The following is a 27,279-nucleotide window of genomic DNA, read 5'->3' as shown; positions in this document are numbered from 1 at the left end:
AATTCACATTCAATTCAAGTCAATTGACAATTAAATTGATTGACATTTATAATTTTTGTAATGTTATTTGTTTTTTAAAAACCGGGTAATTTGGCAATGTTTGGCAGCAACAAGCAACAACTTCAGCGTCCTCTTCCGGCCTGTGGACGGTGCGCACAAGCCAAGACGCAAACCCAGGACACAATTAATACACCAACTTTGCGTTCTATATATACTTTATTTTGTCTATGGTTCCGTTTTCCGTTGCGTTGACCATCAAATTGTTTTTAGGGGGTAAGTAATATGTCTTGATATTAATTAAATGTTATAAGTAAAATATAATTCGTCTGCTTTCCGTTCATTTTCAACGGTTTTGTCGAAAATTAAAGTAAATGAAATAACGCAGACGACGGAAATAACTGAACAGCCACGTGGTACATTGTTATCGTTTTCCAATGTCGTAAAAGAAAAACGTTGCTTTCACGTCCAAAACAATAGTAATTAATAGAATAATTATGTTTATTAGGTATACTATCACTGTCAAGTTGTAACATGTGTTGAATTGAACCTAAAATTAATTATAGGTTAGGCAATTTTCTGAATTTATGTTTTTGTAAAGGTTTTTTAATATCTCACAGGAAATATCAACTTAAAGCTGACTCGTACTGTAAGTTGTTTCCGTTAGTTTGCTAGTTTCATAATCCAGAAAAGTTGTCCAAATCACACAACACTTGGCTGCAGCTATTTTTTATACTTAGAAGTAAGAGAATAATCTCATTTATCGGAAAAAGGGCATAACCCATATTCAATTTATAAAATAGTTTATAATCTATTCCATCTTTAAAAAAACGATAGGTTGCCATGCTTTAATTTTGTTAAATTGGCAGTACTGAGGAAAGTAGTAGTTATATTTCATTTCATTTTGGTTGTGAACCTTTTTTCACTAAATTTGAAATGCTATGTTCTAAAACAAAAAGATATCAATAAATGTCATTTTGACGTTTTTCTAATGTATTTTAAATTAAACAACACAAACTAATAATTTGAAGAGTTTACTACAAGTGCATAATGTCAAAAGTTGTGTCTTTCGAGACAACGTAGTGTGTTGAAGTGCTACACACATTTTAAACGAGATAGGCCCGATCTAACGATGCGATTTTTAATAGAGTGATGGACATCTTTAATGTGAGAACAATGAATTTGTATTCGATTAAATCCTAAACTGTATTTATAGGTGGGAAGATCTGTTATATATTGCATAATTACAAAAAAGAGTCTGGCGGATACTAAGACTACAAAAAGAGGAAAATCAGAAAAGTGGAATGATTTTTTTAAAAGAGATCTGACCGAAATTATTCGTGCGCTAAACAGCAAAAACGAGTTTTTTTCTTTAGACACTCTACTGGAAACAGCGAAGAATTTATTAGAATTTACAGGGGACCGAACTACTTTATACTTCTGTATAAAGTATTAAAATCAATAGGGTTTTTAAACACAAAATTGTTAATAATAGAAAAGTTCTTTGTGAACAAAAACACGTCAAAATTTCAAAGCTACAGTTGAAGCTACAGCTACAGTAGAAGATGATTCGGAATCTAATGATGAAGATGAAATAGTGAAGGAGGTTAAAGTTTAGATGTCTTTTAAAAAAAGTGATTCCATTTTGGAGAAAAACTTATCCGTTTTCTGCTTGTTAAACTAAAGAAAGCGTTCTTGAAACTCATTCAATGACTAAAGCCTCCACCAGATGTGTACTTTTTGATTTTTTTTTTTCAATTGCTATTTTTAATAAAAAATGCTTGGTTCTTTATTAATTTCTTTTAACACAGTTTTGCAAAATAGCGGAACATGAGTATGGCAACACTGTGACTTCAAAATTTTCAAAATTCCTAACCAAACTTTTATTCAGATATACAGGATGAAATCTGTCAGATTGTCATGGCCAAGCATCGTTTTTTTAAAGTTGGAATACATTATATTATTCGACTTCGCACTTGTCATCTAGTAATTACTCACTAGATTTCTCCTCCAAAAAGAAGAAATTACACTGGTATATATGTGATTATCATAGCCACACAAAACATACTCAGCTTATTTCATAAAACTATTTCAGATTACCAATTTATTAAACTCAACTTAACAGTAAAGTTAACAGTATTTTGACAGTATAAGTAGCTAGGATAGAAAATAAATCTCTCACAGTTAGTTGCATTCTAAAAAATTAATAGATACATATGTATAATAGCTCCAAAAATTAAAAAACCACCACCTGTTGAATTATGTTGGTGAAAACAAAAAAATCCCCAAAAATTATTTAATGGTTTAGGTTGGTATTGACTGTGTGCATCATTTGTATTTGCAAATTTTATAGTCCAGTGTTTCTCAAATTAAATAATTTTTTTCTTAAATTATTTTGTAAACTCAAACCAGACAAGTCAACTGAAATCATAATTCATTTTACCTTCTTTTTTTGAAGTGACATATTTGTCACTAGAAAAATTACTAAACAGTGTTGTCGGTTAAATTTTCATGCTGTGATGCCGCTTGTGTGTTTTTTTTTTTAATTTTTGGAGCCATAATAAATAGTGTAATTAATTTAGAGCTTCAATCACAGAACTAATAATGACAAGTTTGTAATAACGTTATTTAAAAATAATTTGCCAAATAGCTCTGTTGGTGATTTTATACAAATGACCTCGAGCACGACTAAAAAAAGTTGATTTTTTTTTTAAGGACAATTTGTTTTGCTTAGGGTATCAACGAGCTCTCTGTTTACGTTGTCATCATCGATTAAATTACTATCGTAAAAACATCTCTTTACCACAATTGGATTTATGCGGACTAAAAATATTGTTTATTACCGATTCTTTGCTATAAAACTACACTGACCACCAAAATTAACGCATCACTTGTATTTTTACGGTTTTTTTGAAAAGTTTTACTTTAAAGCAAAAAATTGTTATACACACTGAAAATAGAGGAAAAACATAGATCATTCTACAAGAGTAAATTAAATTTCCAGCCACTGTGTACAAAAATGAGCAAAAATATGGTTTTTGCTCAATTTTTAAATTTACTCGAAAATAATTTTTTAGTAACAGTTGAAAAATTGAATCAGTATAGGCATTGCCATCTCGAACTCCAGGCCTTAAGCCAGACAGCGTGTGACGTCACGAGGAAGGCCAAACGTCAAAATTTGACATTTGTTTACATTTTCAGAAAGTATCAAATACGGTGTTTTAATCATTCTTATGGAAAATTGTGAGATAAGCAAAAGCTTGGTGGCAAGTGTATATAATAGTTTCAGTTGATACCAGGGTATTTACTGTTCATCGAACGTCGCAAGAGACGTTGAAACCTGGGAAGTATTTTTTATACCCTATCAACATTTTCGTGATTACAAGTCGTTGTAAGGGCAATTTAGTTGAAACTATATTTGCTACACATACCGGGTGTAGAATTGGTTTACGAGACATAGGATTTTACATGTAAAAATAAAGAGTTTCAATTATTGGCTCCCCTAACAATTTTATGGCAAAATGGTTAAAATTTCAATCTTAGTTTTATTCTATCATCTTGTGGTACTGAAACAAAGGCAAGAAAAGAGTTAACACAAAAATACTAAAAAGTACTTCTAGGCATGAAATTTTATTTATTTCTTTAAATGGTATTATGGAGGATCTTCTTTACGAAACTTCCAAGCAACATTTGCTTCAGGTTTCCCAGAACGACCAATTTCAGCCATAGAAACAATTGGAAGAATTTGAGAGAAGTTTGAACATTTAATGGAAGATACCTTTTCATTCGTCCTGTAGTCCTGTACGAGTTCATTTGAAGGGCAGATCAAAAGAAAATTAAATAATAGTAAAACCACCCGACAAATAATTTTAGAAGTAAAATTTCATTGCTAGTACTGCTTTTTAGTATTTTTGTCTTAATTCCTTTCTTGCTTTTCTTTCAGTACCACAAGATGTTAGAAAAAAACAAAGAGTGAAATTAGACAGTACTTTTAATTCTCTCTAACTTTCATTTTAACCATTTTGCCATAAAATTATTAGGGGAGCCAATAATTGGATCTCCTTATTTTTACATGTAAAATCCTATGTCTCGTAAACCAATTCTACACCCGGTATAATTAAGATGTATGAAGCATTTGTTGTGATTTGGTGTTATTTAAATGATTCACAAAGTAAAAATTACGAAAAAACAATAAATACACAAACTTAACCTCACTTGTCAATGACAATTTTCGCGTCATTAATGGCATTTAACTCCACGAGGCAGTAATTGTAAAGCCTAAACACATCGTTCTACTAAAAAAAAAGAGTTCTAACCAAAATTTTTACTGTTTTTATTAAATTCTGGAGGTTTAATGCGTTTTTCGATGAAGCCTTTACTGTGACGTCACGATCAAAAACAATTGCTGCCTTAAGGCTTTGTGTTCTAGATGGCAATGGTATAGGCGAACGAAATGTTCTAAAGTGACCTCTGGCGGAACCTGGTTGAATTACTTTGTGAAGTATACCTCGTGGTTGTTACATGTCTGTTTACTATTTACTAAAGTTAATTCAAGTTGCAAAAAACCACTTTGCCTTTGCAACAGCACTTTTATGGCATTAGTCATTTGAAATTACTTTAAAACTGTACTTATATGGAAAATATTCAATCCAAACTATGATTTTCTGGTCCCTTTGTGCCTTTATTTGGTTCAAAATAGTTATTTATTCTTATCTGACCCAAAACACATTTGCCCGCAAAAGCTTATTGAAATAAAACTATAAGTACTGGGTGTTTACCTTTCTTTGTCACGTAGTATATGACAGGACCTGACTGCAATCTAACAAAAAAATATCTTGGCCTGCTGCGTATTTAAAACAATCGTCAACGGCTAATAACTAACAAGTAAATCTATAACCTCAAAAGTTCATTCAATATGAATGTTTAATCTTCCGTAGTTTTTCATTAAATTGGTACCTACATTTTAACAGATTTGGATTAAAAGAAAAAGTTGATAGACATAAAGCATGGATGCTTAAGTTTTCAGGCACAGAGCAAATAAAACCACTCTGGTGACACTTTTTAAGACTCTCGGCCCTTTCCCAACACACTGAGATGAGGATACTGCCTCCAAATAAGAAAAAACATCCTCAAAACTAAGGTACACCATCGTACACAATAACAAAAACAGAAACGAAATAACGTAATGTACTTCTTACGACGGCCATATTTGTCACGATTGCAGCGCCACCATCGGTCATTTGTTTCGCCTATTGACATCAGTCTTCATTTACTTTTAACATGGGTGATGTTAGGAACAACTTCGCATTTAAAAAGTCCGTGCGAGTGATTTTGTTAGCTCAGAATTAAGAGAGTCGGAGGACTATAGCATATCACTTTGGTATGAACCAATCTACGGTATCTAAAGTTCTAAGAAGACATAGGGAGACTGGACGGCACACAAGGAGGCGGGGACAAGGCCGAAAACGGATCACAACACCTCACCAGGACCGATACTTAAGGTTAATAAGCATTAGAGAAGGGTTTCTCACTGCTCTCCGACTTCAAGATCGCATGTTAGACAATATGCACTCCGCCTGGGTGAAAATACTGTTAGAAAATGACTAAAGGAGGATCAGATACATCCGAGTCCGAGAAGACCAGCCACTGGATCCAAGTTAACTGCAGCTCTTCGGAGGGCCCGTTTAAACTTTGCATTAGAACATGTCAATTGGGTCGAACAAGATTGGCGCAGAGTTTTGGCCTTCGGTGAATCCAGGTTCTGTCTATACAAGTCTGACGGACAAGTCTGACGCCAGATGATCTTGATGATGATGATGATGACCCTGAGGAACAAGAGGAATTCCCAAATTCATAAACTCTGATGAATTCAGCTCATCTATACCGATCGATCCAGATCATTTGGATCCGTCTACGTTACAAAGAGATCAAAAAGAGTAAAACAGTAAACTTCTACTGCCTCGTGGACTATGCCCACTGGGGACACTACGTAAAAAAAAAACGGACCCTATTGCTCTACCTCTGTGGTGGTGTGGAAAAAAATAAAAAGTACAAAAATAGTAGAAATTCTCGATTTCTACACGCTGTAACTACGAAACTATTGATCTGACAGAAAAACATAAAGAACAAAAAATGTAGAGAATTGTACGTTCTACATTTTTTATAATAACTTAGATAGACGTATAAACGGATAATGAAATAATCGCAGAAATGTGATTTTCCACCCCTATTCTCCAGTATGGCGGGGCGAGCGGCAACCCCCCAAGGTCGCAAACTCAACAATATTAATAATATGCCTGATAGAAGATACCTGCCAAGTATAAACTTTTCTGTACCTTTTGCAAGGTAAAACTCCCTATTGACTGGACTATTTCCTTTAGGAACATTTTCATACCAAAAACATGCATGTTTTAAATTGTTTAAACTTCATAACAAGAAATAGTGTTCAATACCTGAAATTTAACACACTTTTATAATAATTATATTTTATATTCTGTAAACAAACAACAAAATAAAAAAACACTTGGGAACAAAAAGTAAACTCATATTCAACATAACAAAAAATAAAGATTCTAAAAAAAAGTAAAAATCAAAATAAATTCTTTAGATTAAAGTAATTAAACACATTTCTCAGTCTTCAAAATTCTCAATAGTGTTATCGTAAATTAAGTATTCAAAAACTTCAGTATCATTCATTGCAATCTTTTTCTCTCCAGAAAGCCCTTCAGCTCGTCCTTCGCTCTGTTCAGTTTCCCCTACTTCAGTAAAATCAACATCTCCAACAACTACATCTTCATCAACTTCAATAGCGTCAGAATTATCATCTTCAGACAGTTCCACTTCACCATAAATATCTTCATCTCCAACACTGGAATCTTCACCACTAATTTCACTAGCTTTGATTGAACCTTCTTCACTAATTTCACTGGCTTCAGCTTCCAACTCTATCTCTTCATACTCATTCGAAAGTAACTTCAGATTGTGCTTCACAAACACAAGTTTATTTGTTCGTTCAATTGTTAACCGGTTCTCTTTTTTTTGTTTTTATATTGGCGAAGGTTTTGAAATTTCTCACGCAACTAGCTGAAGTGGAAGGAAGACTCAATATACGTGTTGCAACTTTTGTCAACTCTTTAGTATCAAAAAATGCTCTCCACCATGTTAGAGGTTCACTAACTTCTGCAGCATTCCAAATATTGATATTTCCCCAACTTCCAGACTTACTTTTATATTCAGTGATTTCTTGTAAAACTTTATCCACTTTATACTTATGATTAACTGCAAAATCTACTATAAAATTTAACGCGGTTTCATTTTCATCTTCATTTAAATTCAATCCTTTTTCCTTTGGGTCTAGTAAATATGCAGCTAATTGTACTTCATGGTAAAAGAAACTTTTTCTTTCATTGAATATACCGATAGTCTTTTTTTGGTCAGCTTTATTTAAAAATGTTAAAACATTTTCATCTCCATTTTCGGTCAAAAACTTCGTTTCAATGCTTTTAAGCAGAGGAAAGATTTTTGACATTGATGGTGTATCTGTTTCTAAAAGTGTTATCATTTTTAACAGAGGTTCAGTCATCTTACAAACTTTTTCTATTATACACCAGAAATTTCCTTCATCTAAGACATATCGCTTTGTTTGCTGATCTATTTGCTTCTTAATTCTTTTGTCCATAACAGTCTGTTGCAAATAATCTTTATTTTTTAAAAGGCTTAAAAGTGATAAAACTGTAGAGCCCCATCGAGTATCCACACTTACTACTAGAGCTGTTTCCTTGTTGTTTTCTTTTAACTGAACTTCTTTCAAAATTTGTCTGGGCAACTGTTTATTTAAAAAAAATTTAATGACGTCTTTTGATTTGGCAGCACATCTTGATAATGTTGTAATTTTTTTAAATAAATCTTTTAATAACAAATTTAATCCATGAGCCATGCATCCATATGTTAATAGATTCGGATATTTGTTTTTTAACTTTGCCCAAGCACTTTTCATGTTATATGCATTGTCTGTGACCACTGCTTCAACTTTCGGAACACCAACTTCTTCAATTACTTCTCCTAGCATTTCTGAAATATATTCTCCAGTGTGAGCTTCTGTCCCACTATCAACAGCACGATAAAACAATGGAATTGGAGTTGCTACCATTATATTCATTATGCCTATCCCATTCACATCGGTCCATCCATCTGTTAATATGGTCAATGATTCTGCCTCTCGAATTTTCTTCAGCACTTTTTTTTGAATTATTTCATATTCCTTTTGTAGATATGGCACTGACAACTCGTACCTAGATGGCAAATGAAAGCACGGACGAATTTTCTTGAAAAACTTTTTCATATGGTCATTTTCTGTCACCGAAAAAGGCAAACCAGCAGCATAAACAGCTCTGGCAAAAAGTCGCTTCGAAATACAACTTTCTTCGTTGTTAATTGAATCAAAAAAATTCAACAAACGTTGAGATTTCTTTTCTGAATATGATGTGGATGGAGTAATTAAAGTGTCCCTACTACCAGTACTAACTGTAAGTGTCGTTGCAGTACTTAAGTTGAGTAATCCCTCTTCTTCCTATGGTACAATAAATTATAAATTATAATAAGTCATTCTGAATGAGTTTATTATTATATTTCTATATTTACCACATTAGGCATATTTTCAAATCCAGCCCTTAATTCTTTGGGCGCTTTGGTGCAGGATTTGATATGCAACTGCATCCTCTTGGCATTACTAATAAATCTTTTCTTGCAGTAATTGCAGTCACCATATATGTATCTACCTCTCTGATGCCTCCGAAAGTGGTTCCAAATCAACGACCTTTGTCGTGGCATAATTTAACACTTTTATACACGAATTAGCATAAAATGGCCAAAGGCGCGAACGCGAATGCGAGACGTTTTATGTACGTTTTAGGTTTAACATTGACTTTTGAGGTTATGTTTTGTAACAAAATAGACAACTTTTAGCGCGAAATATAAATGAGATAATTATCTGCTAAAAACGTTTTTGGCATAGCAGATAAATATCATATTTTTGATTTTTATCATTTTGATAAAAATCCGGACTTCCATCACTAATTAAATATGAATAAAATATTTCTTCTAAAGTAATATAGTATTCTCTAATATCTTGACCCCTTTTTGTATTAAATCTCATTATTAGGGATTTAAAATTATGAACACACAATGAAATCTATGCTATAGGCTTTGCCATTTCTATTGAAACACCACCTGTTGATTGACAGTTTGGCAACGCTGCAAATATGTTTAGTAATTTTTTGACTATTATTGCCAATCTTGATTTTTGTTGAATGTCATGTCATGTCATATTTGACTCAACGCGTCTTTCATTCAATTATAACCCAATAATTATCAAGAATTTATTGTTTTTTCGCGAAAATAGAGCAAAATAGAAAAAAAAACGAGTCCTTACGGGTGCTGACATGAAGAGAACTCTTATTAAATTATATGATAAACTGCATTTAAGTCAGCCAATGTGGTCAGTCAGAAAAATTTGTGTTGAAATTTCAGAAATCTTTTCCGTAAGTTAAAAAAGGTGTTTTTCTATCATTCTAAAAAGCGTCAGCGTCTTCAGCTTAGAACGTATTTAACATATTTGCTAACAATGTTAACATTTAGGTAGGTATAACCAAGGATTCTAAACATAAGAGGATTGCTCAATGAATCGTACGCCATCGGAAGTGCTCGGGCGTGACGTAGGCAGCGGCCCTCTGAAATCTCGCAACCGTAGACTCACTATTGTATTATGGCTTTTGCACGTATTACAGTTTCATAAATCATAACATTTAGGACAAATAGATTTATCGACTACAATAATTATTACACAAGATGTTCATTTTGTCGGATAAACATTTTTTTGCAACAAAAACGTATTGCTTTCAAGCAATATCGTGTTTTGTAAATTAATATTTATCCTGACTAAATGAAACATCGAGTAAGTATAATTGGACGATGCAATTTAATAAATTAGCAATACAATTTTAATTTTAGGTAGATTTCTTTGTTTTATTTAGTACTAAAGCTACAGTTATTAAATGTACAATTCTGATTGCATCATAGGAACTAAAGGCAGAGATCTAAAGGTAAGGTAATGTTTGTGTCGGATAAAGTTAAGGCAAACTTTATCCGCTGTCAAAGTGACAAAATCATAGCGGCTTATGGGATTTTTTATATGTAGGTATATGAATTGAATTAAAAACTGAATTATATAAATTTAATTATAAAATTAATACCTACAATCTATTAAATTTACATTAAAAACGGACCTTAGGACATAATTTTTTTAAATTTCTTAGCAATCTTCCTTTCAGTAGCCCCAATCTTTCTTTTTCTGTGCGTAATTTTTCTCTCCTCTTGTTTAATATTTTCATAATTTATTTTAATGATTGTTCTAAGTTTAATAAAGCTTTGAACTAAATCTAAAGAAATATTTTCCTTCGCATGAATAAAATTACTCAGCTGTTTCGTAACTGCGTATTTTTTCTTAAGTTCAGGTCTATGGAACTTAAGAAAATACTTGTTCATTTTTTTAACTTTTAAAAGCCACGAATTTGTGGGTTTTATTAATCCTCCATATGATAAGTGTTCTACCCATGAGGGTAAATTATGTTGATGTTCGCTAAGCAATTGATGGGTGTAATTGCCTAGATCGGGATACTTATCGATAAATTTTTTTGCGATATACCCAGCCATATACTGTAAAGCATCGTTTGTAGTCTCTGTGTTACGACCGTCATTAGAAGAATTTGAAGAAGAGGAAGATATGGATAAGCTAATTTCTGCCAAATTATCTGAAGGATTTAATGGCACTGTTAATTCGGCATGCTCAAACACTTTTGCCGATAAATATTCCTGAGGTTCTACTTCTTGAGTATTCACATGGCTACTAAGAATTCCAGGGTTTTTACCCAAAATAATCATACGAATTCGATACAGAGCATTTAACGGCGAAGGATGATCATCTGCACCTCCTCTACTTCTTAGTTTGAAAAAAAAGTTTTCCAAGCAATCTTGATTTAACCGGTGTGTGCATAAGTAGGTAGCGTTCAATTGTTCTTGCATTAATTTAAAAAGGGATTTTAATGATTTGGTTGATATAATTATGCCCTTTTGAAATATTTGAATATTTTTTTTCCCAATAGGTTTCATATTTTCTATTAACTTGATGATTTTATCCAAATGTGCCATCTGACTTTCTAAGTTAATTCCAAAAGCATTTTTGTTTGATAACTTATTATAAGGTGCGTAACTGTTAAATATATCAAACCATAGGTTTATGTCGCTAATAAAGCTGGCTACATTCAAAGCAAGAAGAGGGTCTACACCTGGCTTGTAATGCTAATGACCAATAGCTTTTGCAGTAGTTTCTGATAGCAACTCGACAGCCAAACGGACATTTTGTCTTTGAGGTCCACTACACTCGATATGTTTTTTTGAAAGTTTGTAACATACATTGACTTCCGTGTCTGTTAATTTTAACAATTCCTCCAATGGGTTCTTGTTTATCAAACTTCCATCTTCTAATAGGAAGCCGGTATCTAGTAACCAGTTTCTTATTAACTTTAAGAGGTGTGGAACATCTGCAAAGACAAATATGTTGTTGTTGGAAATAGGATGCTTAAAAGATGTATTGCTAGTAGTTATTCCCAAGTTTTTCCATAATCCAACGTTTGTACTGCCACAGTCACTTACTATTGCCACTACATTAAAAGAAATTTCAAATAATTTTTCTATTATAGTCAGCAAAACATCCGGGGTCATTTTTTTATCAAAATCAAGATAAATAGGCTGCTTCCAATTTGAAAATAAGCCTCTTGCCATAGCACATTGCATGTAATTATGTGGACCCAAAATTCTGTCGTTTCCTACATCATACTCCAACACATTCTTGACTTTGACTTCATCAAAACATAGCACAACTGTTTTTTCAAAGTCATTCATTGACTCTCCTGCTAATTGCATAAATTTCAAGATATTTGTTAAAATACCATTGGTAATCTTCAGTTTACTAGCCCATCGTCTTAGAGAAGATAAACCAGGAAGGGGAAATTGCAATGTACTTTTAACATAAAGATATGACTTCTTACTATAATACCGCAGAGTAAAGGCAGAAGCAGCTTCTTCTGAAGTCCAATTAACACGTTTTCTTCTCTTTAGTAACAAGTCCATTTGGTTTTTGGTAAAGAATTTTTTCATAGCATTTGTTTCTTCTTTTTCCTGTTTACAGAATTGTTGACACTTACTTCTATAATGGCGTAATTGATCATTCAATAACTTAATTTTCTTTCCAGTAGTGTTCTTTAATAGCTGATGTTGCGTTTCAAGTTCATTATATTTTTCCAGTAACTCATTATATTTAAGCTCAAGAGACAACTTTTCGTCGGACATAATGGACTTTATTTCTTCAGAGCCGACCTCATCACAAACTTGTGAAGTTGAAACCTGGGAGTTACTATCGGATGGTAAACTTAAGGATTGTGGTAAACTAACATTTAAAAATGTTTCAACTTCTTTGTGCCTCTGCCTCTTTAAAAGTCTGTCGCTTCTTTCTATTTGTTGCGAATCGTCCATTTTTTTCTTTGCATGGGGTAAATTTACTGTTGGAACAGCTGTTTTCTTCAATTTTTTTCTTATTGGCAAACCTAAATTACACTTAATAATTGTAATCATTTTCTTAATATGTCATTGTTATTTACCTAAAAGTTCATTCTGTAAATCCCTTTCGTAATCATTGGAGGTAAAGTGCACAGAACAAACTTGGCTGTTGTTGGGATTCCATTTATCAGCTCTTGCGCAACGTCGAATCCATTCTTTTTTAATAGTTGAAGAAACTAAATCATTTCCTTTAGGAAAAGCATGGTAAACTACAGTTTCTCCCTTTCGTTTGGTTACAACGCGACTATTATTGCAACTAAACACGGCGCATCTGCGACCCGGCATAATGTTTATGTTATGTTCTTCGTAGGTACTAATAAAATTATAATTAAATTATTTTTTTTTAATCAAATGTGGTTTTATTAACATACTTACACGATAAAAACACAAAGTCAGTTTTAAAATATGGATAAAGGAATATAACAACTCAAATTAATAATTAATCTTATTAATTTAAACGATTTTCAACGGACTGCGTTAAGACGTCTGAGATCGGAGGTCCGTAGCTGACGTCACAGCGGTGTGTGCGGTGAGAAGGGAAGCGCTAACGTGGGAACATAGGGAATGAGCAATCCTTTATAGTTTACAATCCTTGGGTATAACATCAAAATTAAATCCCGCACTTTTTATCACACGCCACTTGGCACATGCGCCTTGAGGGGACACCTTAAATTATTGTTCTAAATTGGTTAATTGTAACTTTGATTTTCATCTCTTCAGCTAAACTTTCAGTGCAGTTTTATTTGTTATTAATTATTATAACTCATTTAACTTTAACAGCAGAAAAGTGAGGTTACGTGTAAGTTACGTTCATCCTCTGTGGTTTCACTATAAGAAAAATTCAATAAAAACATTTCAGCAAGTCTAGTTTATTAAAATACTTAATACATTGAAATAAACCAAAAATTTTTTACTTAAACTTTTCCCCAATTCATTCAATTATGTGTTTTGAGTTCCTCAAACTCGTGATTTTTTTTTAATCCTTACAATCTTATCCCACATTGCCCACATACCCCCATAATACCAATTTCTTTTTCCAGATATCTGATATTGTTGTCTACAGAATTATCCAATCACACCTGAGAGGCGAATTCCTTCAAGATTCCAAAACTGGCGCCAATCCTTTGATTTTGTAATTTCCTTGTTCATTGATTAAAATTCTTTGAGTTTCCCTTGGGTTTTACGTTCCACCTTCCAGCAAGGAACACTAACCACGACAGATAACCACGCTAAAAACCATTCACTCGCATTTGCAGTGATAGGACTCGCAGGCGTAAAATTTTTATATTTCTATGAACATTTATATTAAATTATTATATACATATATGTATTAAGAATGCACGATGCGTCGACGAGATAAATAATTGCTAAATGTGTAGTTAGATCATTGATTTATCAATTTATCATACTTTTTTTGACAGTGATTTGCTTTGACGTTTTAGGAACTAGAAAACACCAGAAAATGTCAAAATTTCAAATTTCTCACTACAAGCCGTTTTACAACCAACCGAACCTGTTACACATTGCTAAATGTTAGGAAAAATCCAACACGTGGTGTTTCAATAGAAATGGCAGAGCCTATATATTTAAATTATTTGGCGAAACATTTATATTATCTTTTATTATTATTTTTTTTTAATATGATAATTCATTTTTAATCTTATAATTTATTATTTGGTATTCTATTTTATAGTTTCCTAAAATTTTTCTTTAAATCGTTCTTAATATCACGTAAGTTCCATATTGTACAAAGCATAAAAGATCATTTGTTATTATTATATTTTTCTTTTCGAATAACGGAAACTATTGGTAAATTATTTAAATACATTGGTAAACCACGTACTCAAATAAATTTTATAGTTATTTTCACTTATAAAATCAAATATGTTTAATGAATTAGGATTAATTTTATATTGCTTTAAAAGATTATATTCGTTAACGTAATTTTCATATCTGTCTGCCAACTCTTCTTCAAATGAAAATAATATTTCCAAACTTTTTTTGCCTTATTGTTATTCATCATTATTGATTCTTTAAAATTTTTAATAGTTAATAATATCCAACGCTTTGAATGAATTGTGCGCGAATCCCTATTTTTTAATATCATTCTGTATATATTCATATAAATTTACTTTTTCATGTTTATAATAATCTATTTCTATTATATCTAAAAATATTTTTCGACTACGTTTTTTCTAATATACAATCCCATAAATTCGTGGACATAGTCCACTCATGAGCCGAAGGCGAATTCTAACAAGTTATTTGTGATTAATATTTCTTTTTCTGAAAAAGAACCCATGTATACAAAAAATACTACTTCGTCTTGTGAAGGGTCTTTATAATTGATTTCATATAAATGTGCATCAAGTGAGCTGTGCATTTGTAAAAGCACCTTTAATTTAGTTACATTACAAAAGTCACATTTATGAAGGTCATGTCCAATAAATCTTTACTTGGTAAAAATACAAAGACAAAAACAAATAAGAATTACTTTAATTTAATCAGTAAAAAGACGTAACATTGCTTTTAAAATCAGCAATGTTAAAATGGACAAAAACTGAAAAATTAGTCAAATCGGGTTCGCGCAGAGCAAGCAACTTTGAAAGTCAAAGTCACTAGCTTTAACTTTACTACCAACAGAAAATCAGATTTTCATGGCTTGCTTAGATGTACATTTATATGAAATTGAGTATAGACTCGAATATTTAGTATCTGACAAAGCAAGACTGTATCGATTTTCTTTTAAAATCAACACCTACGTCTTCATTTATAACATTTGTTGATTTTTCATAACCCAATATTTCTGCTACATCTATACCTTTAAACCAAGGTTGATTATCATTATCTAATATGAAAAATACAACAAATAATAGTATTTTTCGTATCCCACCTCCACCCGGCGGCACGGCAATTTTGCCGGAGTACATACACTATTACGGATAATACTATCAAGTAATAATGCAGTGCTTATCAACATAATTACCGGCGTCTCGCCTCCACATTTTGACTTTTTTGTGTTTTATGTTCTGTGTCAATGTTAAGGAATTTCCTCACGATGTGACATGAGTATAATAATATACCTTTTTGAATTTCAACCACCAATGTGTTCTCTAAGTCCAAAATTTTTAAATTTTTAAAAAGAGATTGCGGTACTATTCCTGTTGCTGAAATTATACTTAAATGGTAAAATCGAAATTTTTTCTAAACACCAAAGATTTCTCATAGCAACGGAGAGTTCTAAATATTTATTAATTTTTGTATTATATGTCTGTGTTATATTGTGTGAATTTGGAACAGCTATATCTAAAAGATATGCTTGCTTTTGTTGTTTATTTAAAATAACTAGAGGTCGCCCAGCGGTCGAAATTCGACCGTTTTCATAAAAAAAATTAAGTTTGAACGTTACTGAGGTTTTTTTTTATTAAAGAGTATACCTCTATAATTATGTCATATAATTTTTTTGAATTTTGTTCTATTACGTCAGCTGCGAGCGTTTACAAATACGTCATTATGTACTAATTTTCGAGTTACATATTTGAAAAATACGAACGATAGGAAAAATTAGGTATAGTTTGGCTACGCCATATTTAAAAAACAATAACGCGTTTTTTGACATTTCCTTGGGTTTTTTTTAATTTGCCTATTTTTTCAAATTATATAAAATTGAAATAAAAAATTAATACTTACAAAAAATGAAAAATAAAATAAAGAACACGTGTTTCGTATTTTTTATACCTATATTTTTTATTGAAACAAAAAAACCTGGCGGTTAAAAAATAAAATGTTGTCCATTGAACTTAAATATTCTCGTGTCAAAAATGGATTACTCCCTAGGATTTAGGGATATTCGTTACTAGGTTGCCATAAATTTGGTTAGGTTGGAGGCTATGTGGTTTCTGGTGACAAACAAAAGATATCCCTAAAATGTAACAGCAAATTAATTGTAACAGTTGCAAATGACTAATTTCTTGCTGAGTAATAGATGATTTTTCGTTTCACAATCAATTTTGGTTACTGGCGGCATATTTATTTGGATTTAATCTCTCAATTCAAAGTAACCAACCTTAGGCATTCAAAATAACTTTTGAAAATTCTAGTTACACACAACATGAAAAACGTTATTTCCCTAAAAGTTCGAATTCTAGGGAGTAATCCATTTTTGACACGAGAGTGTTAAAAGTGATTTTATTTTGTTCGTGGGGTTGGTCAACTCGCTGCGCTCGTTTCCCAATCTACCTCACTTACAAAATAAAATCTCACTTTTAACACTTACATCATAAATAACTATTTTGTATTATATTGAGGTCTCCAGATTGTTTTACATTATTCTTATTGTTTCTAGCCGATGAGTTATCATCTAGAAAAACGAGCAAGAATGGAAGGAGGAAGTGCATATGAGGTACAAAGAAAGGCAAGTTTAATAAATGTAGTCTCATACCTGTTTATGTAGCATTTCTGTTCTTGCATAGTTATGTGATATATGTTTTTATCTTTTCAGAGCACATCACCAGAGGAAATATGTAGTTTGTCCACACAATCATTTAGTGAAATTATACATACTGCCGCCTTTGTGGATAAGACGCTATTTATTAAAGCCTTTCTTCAAGCAGATAAAGTGATAGTAACTTTGGCGCCTCGCCGCTTTGGGAAATCAACAAACATGGACATGTTGAAAGAATTCCTAACAGGGAACAAAAAACTCTTCCAAGACAATCAGTTAAAAATGTGGCAAGAGCAAAGGATTTTTTTTGATAAGTACTGCCAAGAGAATCCTGTCATATACGTGGACTTTAAACATATCACTGGTAAAACTGAAGATCAACTCCTTCATTCATTAAAGAAGCTCATTTACTGGACATTTAATGAACATCAGTATCTTATAAAAGAGATTGATGGAAAATATTCTTGGTCAGATACGAAATTGAAGGTGGTGGGCCCTATTGAATTATTTGAGAAGTATTGGAATAATTTTGAAAATTTAAGTCGAGATGATGTGATCGACGGATTGAAGCTCTTATCTCGCTGTTTACATGTGTACCATAACAAACTCGTTTATGTATTAATCGATGAATTCGATTCTCCTATCATGAACATCATCGTCAAGCAATCAACTTCAAATAATGATTTGCTGGACGAAACCATCGATGTTATCAGTTGCCTCATGTCCAGTACGTTCAAAAACAACGAACATCTCAACAGAGGGTTAATAAACGCCTGTGTCCGCGTCGCAGAAGTTTTATCTGGCGACGCGAACAACATCCAGTATATTCGGTTTTTAGGAGACCCCGACTTTTCTCCTTATTTTGGATTTACAGATACAGAAGTGAAGAGTCTGTTTAAAAAAGAAGAATTTGCTCCTTTTAATAATGAGGACGTAAAAAAGTGGTACAATGGTTATAAATTAATGATTTCAAAAGATAAAGGGGACTATGCCATTTATAGCTGTTATTCAGTTTTAAACTATTTGAGAAGAAGTCACGGAATGAAGGAACCATGCCTTGACAATTACTGGGTTGACTCGGGCAGCATCACTTACCTAAAACATCTGTTTGGATATAATCCCATTCGTAAATTGATTGAAGATCTTATTGATGGAGCAGAGATCGAAATAAAGGTCATTAAAAAATTTGCGAAAGAAAACATAATTGCGTTAATCAACTTGGTTCATCGAAAACTTAAATCTATACATATGTCAGATGCACATCTTTTCCTCCAATTTTTGACCGAAAATGGATACTTGAATGTTTTACGCACTAGCACTGATAATAAAAAAATCACCATTGGGATTCCAAATAGAGAAATTAGGACGTTGTTTGAGGAAAAATGTTATGATGTAGAATTGTTTTCAAAGAAACACCAGCTTTTAAATGAAAATATTGAGGGTTATTTGGCTGCATTAGAATCAGTGCTAACAAAAGAAGACAAAAATGTATTTAAAGAATATGCAAAGGCTGTCTCTAAATTGTTTGATGGAGCCATAATGCCCCAAAACGAGGACGAATTTCATTGTATTCTCTTTGTTTTGGCATATAATGTTGAAGATTATATAGTTCGCAGTGAACTAAGCATCTCCCAAAGAAAATCTAAAGGAAGACCTCCTCATCTTGATTTGCTTATGATTTTGAATGAAGCTGGCTTGATTGTGGAATTAAAATTTGCCGACCAATCATCAGAGGCCGCTCTTTCTCAAATTACAAAGCGACAGTATGAATCAAGCTTCGACAACTACAAAAATGTCACAAAGAAAATTCTTATGGGTTTGCATATGACTAAAGAAGGGAAAGTTAGTCTGACTTACACTATTGACGGTTCAACTCCAGAAACTGTTACCAGCCATGATGAATAGACTGTTGATGGCACAGACGTCTTTTTTTATTTGTATTGCCATTGTATTACCGTTGTTAAATGAATAAAATAATTATAATGGTGTTTTTAGCGTTTAAATTTAAATAAAACACAATAGAACTGCATGAGTCTGTGTTGGGAATTTAGCTTTAGGCAACTTTGGGAGTTTCTGGTGTTCCTTTAGTTGGTGGTAAGGTTATTTTTAATATCATAGATAGTGGGTGAAGAGAATTTTATGGATTTAGAAGAATCTTTCGGTTTGTTCGCATTAGAATAATTAATTTTTATTTTTATGGTTTAAATAGAATTATTTTTTTTGTTTTTTTCTTTTTTGGTTTGTTTATTTTTTTATTAATTTAGAGCGAAGATACCAAAGTAATTTTTAATTTCTAAATATTTTTAATTTTTCTTAACTAAAAATTAGAAATATAATCAACTGCTTTTTTTAAGTTGGAGGCTTAATTTTAAAATATTTCTTTAATTGGGATTTTTCCTTTTGTTTTATCATTAACAGTGATATACAGTGCATTTTTTTTAACTGTTGCCATAGGGAATTGCATGGTAAAACTTGTACCGCCTGTTAACTTTTGTTCTGATGGAAATATTCAAACCATTTTTGGAACAAAGTTGGAAGATTTTTTAAACCATCGGATAGATTACAATTCAATATCCTAAACTGTCGAAAAAGTTGTGAAAAAATATTTCTAGCGCGCCGGAATAATAGTACGTCGAGCGGCCGCCAGAATAGCGTCCCTGTCGGCTCAACTAGCACCTGAGACCTGACCATCTCCACTTTTGACTTTTGTCACTTTCATTTAAAAAATAAATAGCGAGATCTCCTCGAGGCTATGATTAAAATAAATAATAAATTAAAATATAAATCCTAATTTTTGTTCCCATATCCCCTACTACGTTTTTTGTCAAATTCCCTACGGCAACAGTTAAAAAAAACGCCTAAGAGGTCAACCAGAAACTGTGGAGAATAACACGCGAAGAAATTTTCAAGATCGCTTGGGACATTGTCTAGCAGTCGAAGGAAAACACTTTGAACATTTCCTTTAATAATTTCTGGTTAACGGTTTGTTTTTTTTAATAAATAAATGTTTACATGTTCTGCCTTCCAAAAGCTAATTTAATCATAGCCTCCAGGAGACCTCGCTATTTTTTAAATGAAAGTGTCAAAAGTGGAGATAGTCAGGTACTGGTTGAGCCGACAGGGACGCTATTCTGGCGGCCGCTCGACGTACTATTATTCCGGCCCGCTAGAAATATTTTTTTCACAACTTTTTCAACAGTTTAGGATATTGAATTGTAATCTTTCCGATAGTTTAAAAAATCTTCCAACTTTGTTCCAAAAATGGTTTGAATATTTTCATCAACAGAGGGTATAAGTTTTACCATGCAATTCCCTATGGCAACAGTTAAAAAAAATGCACTGTATATATTTTCACAATAAAAAAACTACTGATAAGCATTGATATACCGGGTGATTCAGTTTGGTATTCGCGGCCCTACATCTTTTTTGTTTTAAGATAAAGGTATAGCAAACCATATATATTTGTAAATCGCTTGTGAAACTACAGAGTGTCTATAAATGATTGTGGGATCCAAGTAGGCTTTGATTGTGTGCCGACTGTTTCACCAGAAATCGATAATATTAGCCTGATCCACGATATGCAACCCCAGAACAAACTGGTTTTACTGGTTGCCTATTGCGTAGTTTGACAAATTAAATAAAAATAAATCAATGAAATGCATTATTGAAAAGTCTCAACACTCTCAACAAATTATGTATTTATTAAACACTTAAGAAGGTGAATAACATCAATGATTCAGTAAAAAAAGTAACAATATAAATTAAAGGAATGGTTCGAAGTGTCCTCCATTTTGCTCTGAATATCTTCTCACTCTCTTGATGTTACGACAGCAGATGGTAATCTCTTCTATTAACTCGTTTAAATTATTAATTTCTTATTTATACACTTCACTTTTCACATAGCTGAACACAGAAAAGTCAGGTGAACAGATTATTCTGAAACCAATTACAATAATTTATGCAGCTTTCAGGATCATTACGGAGGAGCTATTGTACAGTTGTATGGATGTAAATGCAAGTTCTCCTCTAACAACTTTATGGCATGTAAGTACTGCAATTTGACGAGACAGTCTAGTAAGTTCTCGGATGTGCTTCTAAATGATCTCGTATATTTTCCATCACCTTGGGATGACCTGACGATTTCCCCTTTTCAACACTACCAGTAGGAACAAAATGATTAAAAATTCGATATATGTGAGCCGTGAGGCACTTTTCTAAAACATTTTGGTGCAGGTACTTAGCTAAAAATTCTTCTTTGCAAGCTTGAAGGCTGTATGTCCATTTCTCATCTCTTTTAACACCGTTGCGGTAATAAAATATCATAAGGAACTTAATTTGTTCAAGTGTGAAGACCATTTTAGCAATTACTTCTAAAATATTTGAGAGGTTATAAAATTATTCTGATTTTCAATATAAAAGTAGATACCTAAAGACAATACCTTTGTAACACCACCGAAAATTATCTAGCTTCAACACTACCCATAGTAACAAAATGATTAACAATTCGATGTATGTGAGCTGTGAGGGACTTTTCTAAAACATTTTGGTCCAGGTACTTGGCTAAAAATTTTTCTTTGCAAGCTTGAACGCTGTATGTCCATTCCTCGTCTCTGTTAACAGTGTTGCGGTAACAAGACATCATAAGGAACTTATTTTGTTCAAGTGTGAACACCATTTTAGCAATTACTTCTAAAATATTTGAGAGGTTATAAAAACCAATAAGACAATACCTTTGTAATACCACTGGAAGTTATCTAGCTTTGAAACAACAAGAAACCAAATCAAGAGTGCTACCTCATCTTTTATTTTATCGAAACGTATGTCGTATACTAATCAGACACTTTTATATACTTGCTGTGCACACTCGTTTTGTTGGTTGCCTACCTCTCAAAAATCTATTATTAATTGCCTTTATAAATTTTTGTAATTCATGAATAATAGATTTAAAAGAAAGTTATTATTAATTATTATTTATTACTGATTAAGGAAAAAACACACAGTTACATAAAATTCCTTCATAAGGCACGTAATCTTTGGTTACAAAATTTTAAAAGTAATTATTTTTCATAATTCTTTGTTTTGTTGTTTTCTGTAAGAAAAGTGCTAAAATTATTATTCTCTCATTTTTGGTTAATTGAGAACTTACTCGTATCTTTTCTAGCAGTTTAAAACATTTAAATTACTCCAAGGTCAAAAAATAAGTTCAAAAAAACTGCTCTAAATGTTCTCCATTGTGGTCCAGAAAGAGTCAAACTCGCCCCTCATGTTTTCCAAAAACACTTATGAAGCTGTCAGGTGAAATGGATTGCCAAAATTCATTTATGATGAAAATTTGTTTAAGGTAATGTATGGGTTTTATTTCTTGCAACACACAAGGGAAACAAATTAATATCCTCCTTCAAAATTTTTGCAATAACTGCCATAACTCAATTTAACTTGCTGTCTTAAACGCCTTATGGAAGTTGAGGGATGTTCCTTGATAATTTGTCGAACATTTTGCATCATTTCCAAAATTTGAACTAAGGACTGACCTGACTTCTTCTTAATGATGGATTATGATTCGCTAAAATTAGGCACTATAATTTTAAGACATTGATAAACTTGTTGATAACCAATACCATCAGGTTCGGACGTCTGTCTGGCTTGAAATTCTTCAGTGTAAGGGGGTACAAAGTAAGGCCAGTCTTCACTTTCTTGTTTCACCCTCTTTCGAAAATAATGTAATAAAAATGCCTTCTCTTTAATGGTAAAACCCATTTTACAACTTATTCTGGGATAACTATTGCTTACAATTTCAATAAACTTCTGTAAATATTGCCGAAATCGAAGATTTGTTTTCTAGGTTAACTCACTTAAATTGTCAACAACAACAACCTTGAATTTTGAAATGTGACATTTCAACGAAACATCTCGGTACCAGTGGCGCCGCGTTTGGCAATAAAGCTGATAATTTACTTACTCTTACAAGTGTAAAATGTTGCTCTTGTTTATCTTATAAATTGTTTCCCTTATCTTATAATACATAATAATAAAATTCACAATTATAATTCCAACGTCTAAAATTCATAAAGTATCATTTTTTATTAAGTAGCGTTTGAGACCATAAATTGTCTACGCCCATGTTTTGACCGCTTATTTGCATATGATTTTGCTACGACGTGACCGATAATAATTTGCAACGCTTGCTCTGATTTGGATTCTTTTTGATCACTTTTGATGTGCGTAGGCCGGGAAGGTGTTCGGGAGAGCGAAATGATTAACGTACGAGTGCTGGTAAACGACTGGTTTATTCAGAGTACAGAAGGGGGGTGAAACTGGCATTGGCAAAATGGCAGCGGAAAAAGTGTCGTTGCCACCGTCGGGGCGCGGAGCGAGAGGGGGAATTTTGAATAAACCGCGCAGGCAAATGTCATTCTTGTCATCTAGTGACTCTTGTAAGCTTGCGCGCTTGCGCCTTTGCGAGTTTGCGAACTAGCATCCATCTTGTGTGATGTGTTGTGTGTTTCGTTTTGGGTTATGCCAAGGATGCTTGGCAAATTTCCCGAAAGTTTTCGTTTAGATTAGTGCCATACTTGATATGTAAACTGTGTAAACTAAAGTTTTTCAGTCGTGGGAGTTAGCCGAAAGAAGTATTCTTGTAAATATACAGAATCCATCAACTGGTGCATGGAAAATTTGTGAACATCATTTTGAGGCAATAGTTTTGTGAATGAAAGAAAGGATCGTTTAAACACCGGTTCTGTACCAAAACCTTACGACCATTCTGCAAATGAAGATTTTGTAGTTGTTGATGTCATCAGTCTACAACATTGACCGCGGTTTGCGGTCAAAAACCTTCCTCACATTCTCAAGATGGTGAAATAATGGACAGCATTTCCAGTTTTCATCTTCAAGACCATAATTATTGTGAAACAGGTGAAAGTGAAGTTTTGACAAACAAGCGTAAATTCGCGAGTAGAAGTATTCCGCAGTATCCGAGGGATATTAAGACTGAAATGTAAATAGTACTGTGATTTGTTTTTTACTTTTTTCAAGTGAATGTTAATTTGTTGTTTATCTGTTTTCTTGAATTTTTAGAGTTTTATCTTGTTACATTTTTTTCTTATTTGTGTCGGTTTTTCGTTCAATATATAAATAATAAATATACTTATGTGTTTAATTTTATTTTCCTACTATTAAAATTGTTAAGATTTTCAAGTGAAAAAGTATGTTTGGTTTTTTTAAAACCAAATTTACTTTTTACACTTTAATATCTTGACAACTAAAAAAAACTTATATCTGAAAAAGGGAGCACTATAAAGACTGTTGCGTTCAAATTTTTCCCGCGGTCATTTAGTTTGCCACTGGACTACCAGGAGCGCTGTATTTTCCGTTGCCAACCTTTAACATAGGGAAATCAGTTCTTATCTTAGGTGTTCTGTGGAGTACAGGTGCGCATGTGTGTATGTGATAACATGAATTTGACATATTCAACATCCCCCCATCAAATTAATGTTCAACAAAAATAATAAAATAAAATTCGTCGATCATGGGTGGATTAAGCAGCGTCACATAAATCGCGCGAGTAACTCTGAATTCTTACATTAAAAATTCGCGAAACAAAAAATAACGCGCAACATAATTAAAAACACAATACAACAAATAAAATACAACATTACAAAAATGACTGGAGGGTAACACGGTTTTTCAGTTATTTACCAAACCATAGTGAGAAATACATGACTGAAATTTAGCAACGCATAAAGGTTTCGTCAGGGCGTCTGCGATCATGTCTTGGGTAGAGATGAGCTTGACTTTGATCTTCGCATCTTCGACCAGTTGACGTATGAAATGGTGTCTAAGATCGATATGTTTAGTTCGTTGACTGAATCCTGCGTCAGATGCTAAGTCGACGGCACCCTTGTTGTCGTTGTACAAGGTCGTAGGTTCCTCGACGGACGTGGGGTCGAGTTCTGACGCTAAACTCCGTAGCCAGATGAGTTCTTCACATGTGTAGCTCAGCGCCATGTATTCTGCCTCTGTTGTAGACAAAGCAACTGTTGGTTGTTTCTTGCTGGACCATGATACAGGATTTCGATTGTGGAAAATGATAAATCCTGTCGTAGATATTCGATCTGCGAGGTTATTTCCCCAGTCTGCGTCGCAGTAGGCGGTGATCGTGTTTTCTTCAAGTGATGAGAATTCCATCTTCAGGCTGATTGTGGACTTGAGATATCGAAGTATCCGTTTCACGGCTCTCCAGTGTACAATATCGGGATTCTGGTTGAAGCGGCTCAAATAGTTGACTGCGTGGGCGATGTCAGGTCTCGAAATTTGCGTGATGTACAATAATCCTCCGATCGCTTCTCGATAGGGAAAAATAGGAGTCGTTTCGGTTTCGTTGGTGTGCAAGTCCAGCTTCTGATTCACATCTTCCGGTGTCCTCACCGGGTGACTATCTTCCATCTTGAAACGTTTGAGTAGATTGAGGATATAGTCTGGTTGGTCGATGTGGATCGTATGTCGTTTCCAATCTCGAGTGAAATTTATCCCTAAACATTTTGATACTTGTCCTAGGTCTTTCATATGGAATTTTTCGTTGAGGCTGTTTTTCGTGCTCGAAGTTGCGAAGTCGTCGTTCGAGAAAATTAGTATGTCATCTACGTAGACTGCTAATAATTCAATTTTTCGTCCTGCTCGTTTCGTGTAAATACACGGGTCTGTTTGCGATCGTGTGAATCCAATTTTCGTAAGTACTGAGTTCAGCTTGGAGTTCCACGCTCTTGAATCCTGCTTGAGCCCGTACATGGCCTTTCTGAGCTTACAAATTTGATTCTCTTTCCCTGGTTGTTCGAAGCCAGTGGGCTGCTGGATGTATAACTCTTCTTTCAGATCTCCATGAAGGAATGCGTTCTTCACGTCAAGCTGATGAATTTTCAGGTCGTATTTTGCAGCCATCGAAATGAGAAAACGTAGTGTTTCCATCCTTATCACAGGTGAGTAGGTCTCTTCGAAGTGGATACCTGGAATCTGCGTGCAACCTTTTGCTACAAGTCTAGCCTTGTACAAGGTTGGCTGATCTTTCCCCCTTTTAGTTTTAAAAACCCAACGTATTTTTAAAACTTTTGCGTTCGCTTTGGGATCTGTCAGAGTCCAAGTGCCGTTTTCCATGAGGGCTTTGTATTCCTCCTCCATGGCAGATTTCCATAAGTGACTTTGCGGGGAATTGAGGGCCTCTTCGGGAGTTTGAGGATCCTCGTCTTCGTTTTCGTGGGTGATTGCGTTTATCTTGTAGTAAATGTAATCGTCGTCTTTCTTGGGTTTCGGTTTCCTGGTGGTTTTTCGTAACATGTTCTGCGGTTCTTCTTCATTGATCGTTTCGGGAATCTTGGTCCTTGCCGTTGGTGATGCCGTTTGAGGTTCTTCGTCGTCTTCGTCGTCTGTAGGAACAGCTAACTCGAAAGTTGCAACGTTAGTTTCGTTACGTTTCAGCTGGGCGAGAAATGCTGTTTCCATGAACACAGCATCTCGGCTCTTAAATACCTTGCGGGTTTGCGGATCGTAAAATCGATAGCCTTTGGATTCCTCAGGATAACCTATAAAGATGGCGTCTCGTGTGGGTGAATCCCACTTCAACCTAAGAGGTTTTAGTACGTAAACCATTGCTTTGCAGCCGAAAATTTTTAGGTGACTTATATCGGGCTTACGTCCGGTCCAGACTTCTTCGGGAGTCTTGAAGTTGAGGATCCTGGTGGGGGTGCGGTTGATGAGATAAACTGCCGTTGAGACCGCTTCGGCCCAATAAGCCTTGGGAAGACCTGCATCGACGATGGTTCGATTAGTCCTTTCTGCTACGCCATTTTGCTGAGGCGTGTACGGAATGGTCAGTTGATGTCGTACTCCAGTGGACTCGAGGTAGGCTTTCAACTCGTTGTTGACGTACTCTTTGCCGTTGTCGGATCTGAGGGCCTTCATTTTCCGTTCAAGCTGGTTTTCTGCAAAAATTTTGAAGTCTTTAATACACTTGGAAACTTCATTTTTATGGCGTAGAAAATAAACGTGTATTTTCTTAGAATGGTCGTCTATGAGGGTCAAAAAATATCGTGATCCTCCGAGAGAATCGTTTTCCATTGGTCCGCACAGATCGCTGTGTATCAGGTCCAGAAGGTTCGCGGCTCGTTTACCAT

The 27,279-nt window shown here is 33.7% G+C and overlaps 1 protein-coding gene and 1 long non-coding RNA gene across 2 annotated transcripts; one reads left to right on the top strand and one right to left on the bottom strand.

Moving 5' to 3' along the window:
* Positions 1 to 258: 258 nt before the first annotated feature.
* On the top strand, positions 259 to 19,101 carry LOC138129665 (uncharacterized). Its single transcript, XM_069045937.1, has 3 exons — positions 259 to 273; positions 17,015 to 17,083; positions 17,171 to 19,101. The coding sequence occupies exons 2-3, from the start codon at positions 17,018 to 17,020 to the stop codon at positions 19,016 to 19,018; spliced, it is 1,914 nt and encodes a 637-aa protein (XP_068902038.1). The 5' UTR covers positions 259 to 273; positions 17,015 to 17,017; the 3' UTR covers positions 19,019 to 19,101.
* Positions 19,102 to 20,793: 1,692 nt separating this feature from the next.
* LOC138129673 (uncharacterized) lies at positions 20,794 to 22,252 on the bottom strand. The gene is made up of 3 exons (XR_011159333.1): positions 21,855 to 22,252; positions 21,540 to 21,802; positions 20,794 to 21,483 (listed from the first exon to the last, which is right to left on the bottom strand). It is a non-coding gene; the product is annotated as an uncharacterized lncRNA (long non-coding RNA).
* Between the last annotated feature and the right edge of the window lie 5,027 nt (positions 22,253 to 27,279).

Source organism: Tenebrio molitor, chromosome 4 (assembly GCF_963966145.1).
Source record: "Tenebrio molitor chromosome 4, icTenMoli1.1, whole genome shotgun sequence".
NCBI lineage: Eukaryota > Metazoa > Arthropoda > Insecta > Coleoptera > Tenebrionidae > Tenebrio > Tenebrio molitor.
Note: the sequence above shows the minus strand (reverse complement) of the source record. Positions and strands in the feature narration are given on the sequence as shown.

Bases quoted from the DNA above. Each gene is read 5' to 3' on its own strand.
- LOC138129665 (XM_069045937.1), top strand. From the start codon at position 17,018: ATGAGTTATCATCTAGAAAAACGAGCAAGAATGGAAGGAGGAAGTGCA. The intron at 17,084-17,170 runs GCAAGTTTAATA...TTATCTTTTCAG, and splicing joins CATATGAGGTACAAAGAAAG to AGCACATCACCAGAGGAAAT.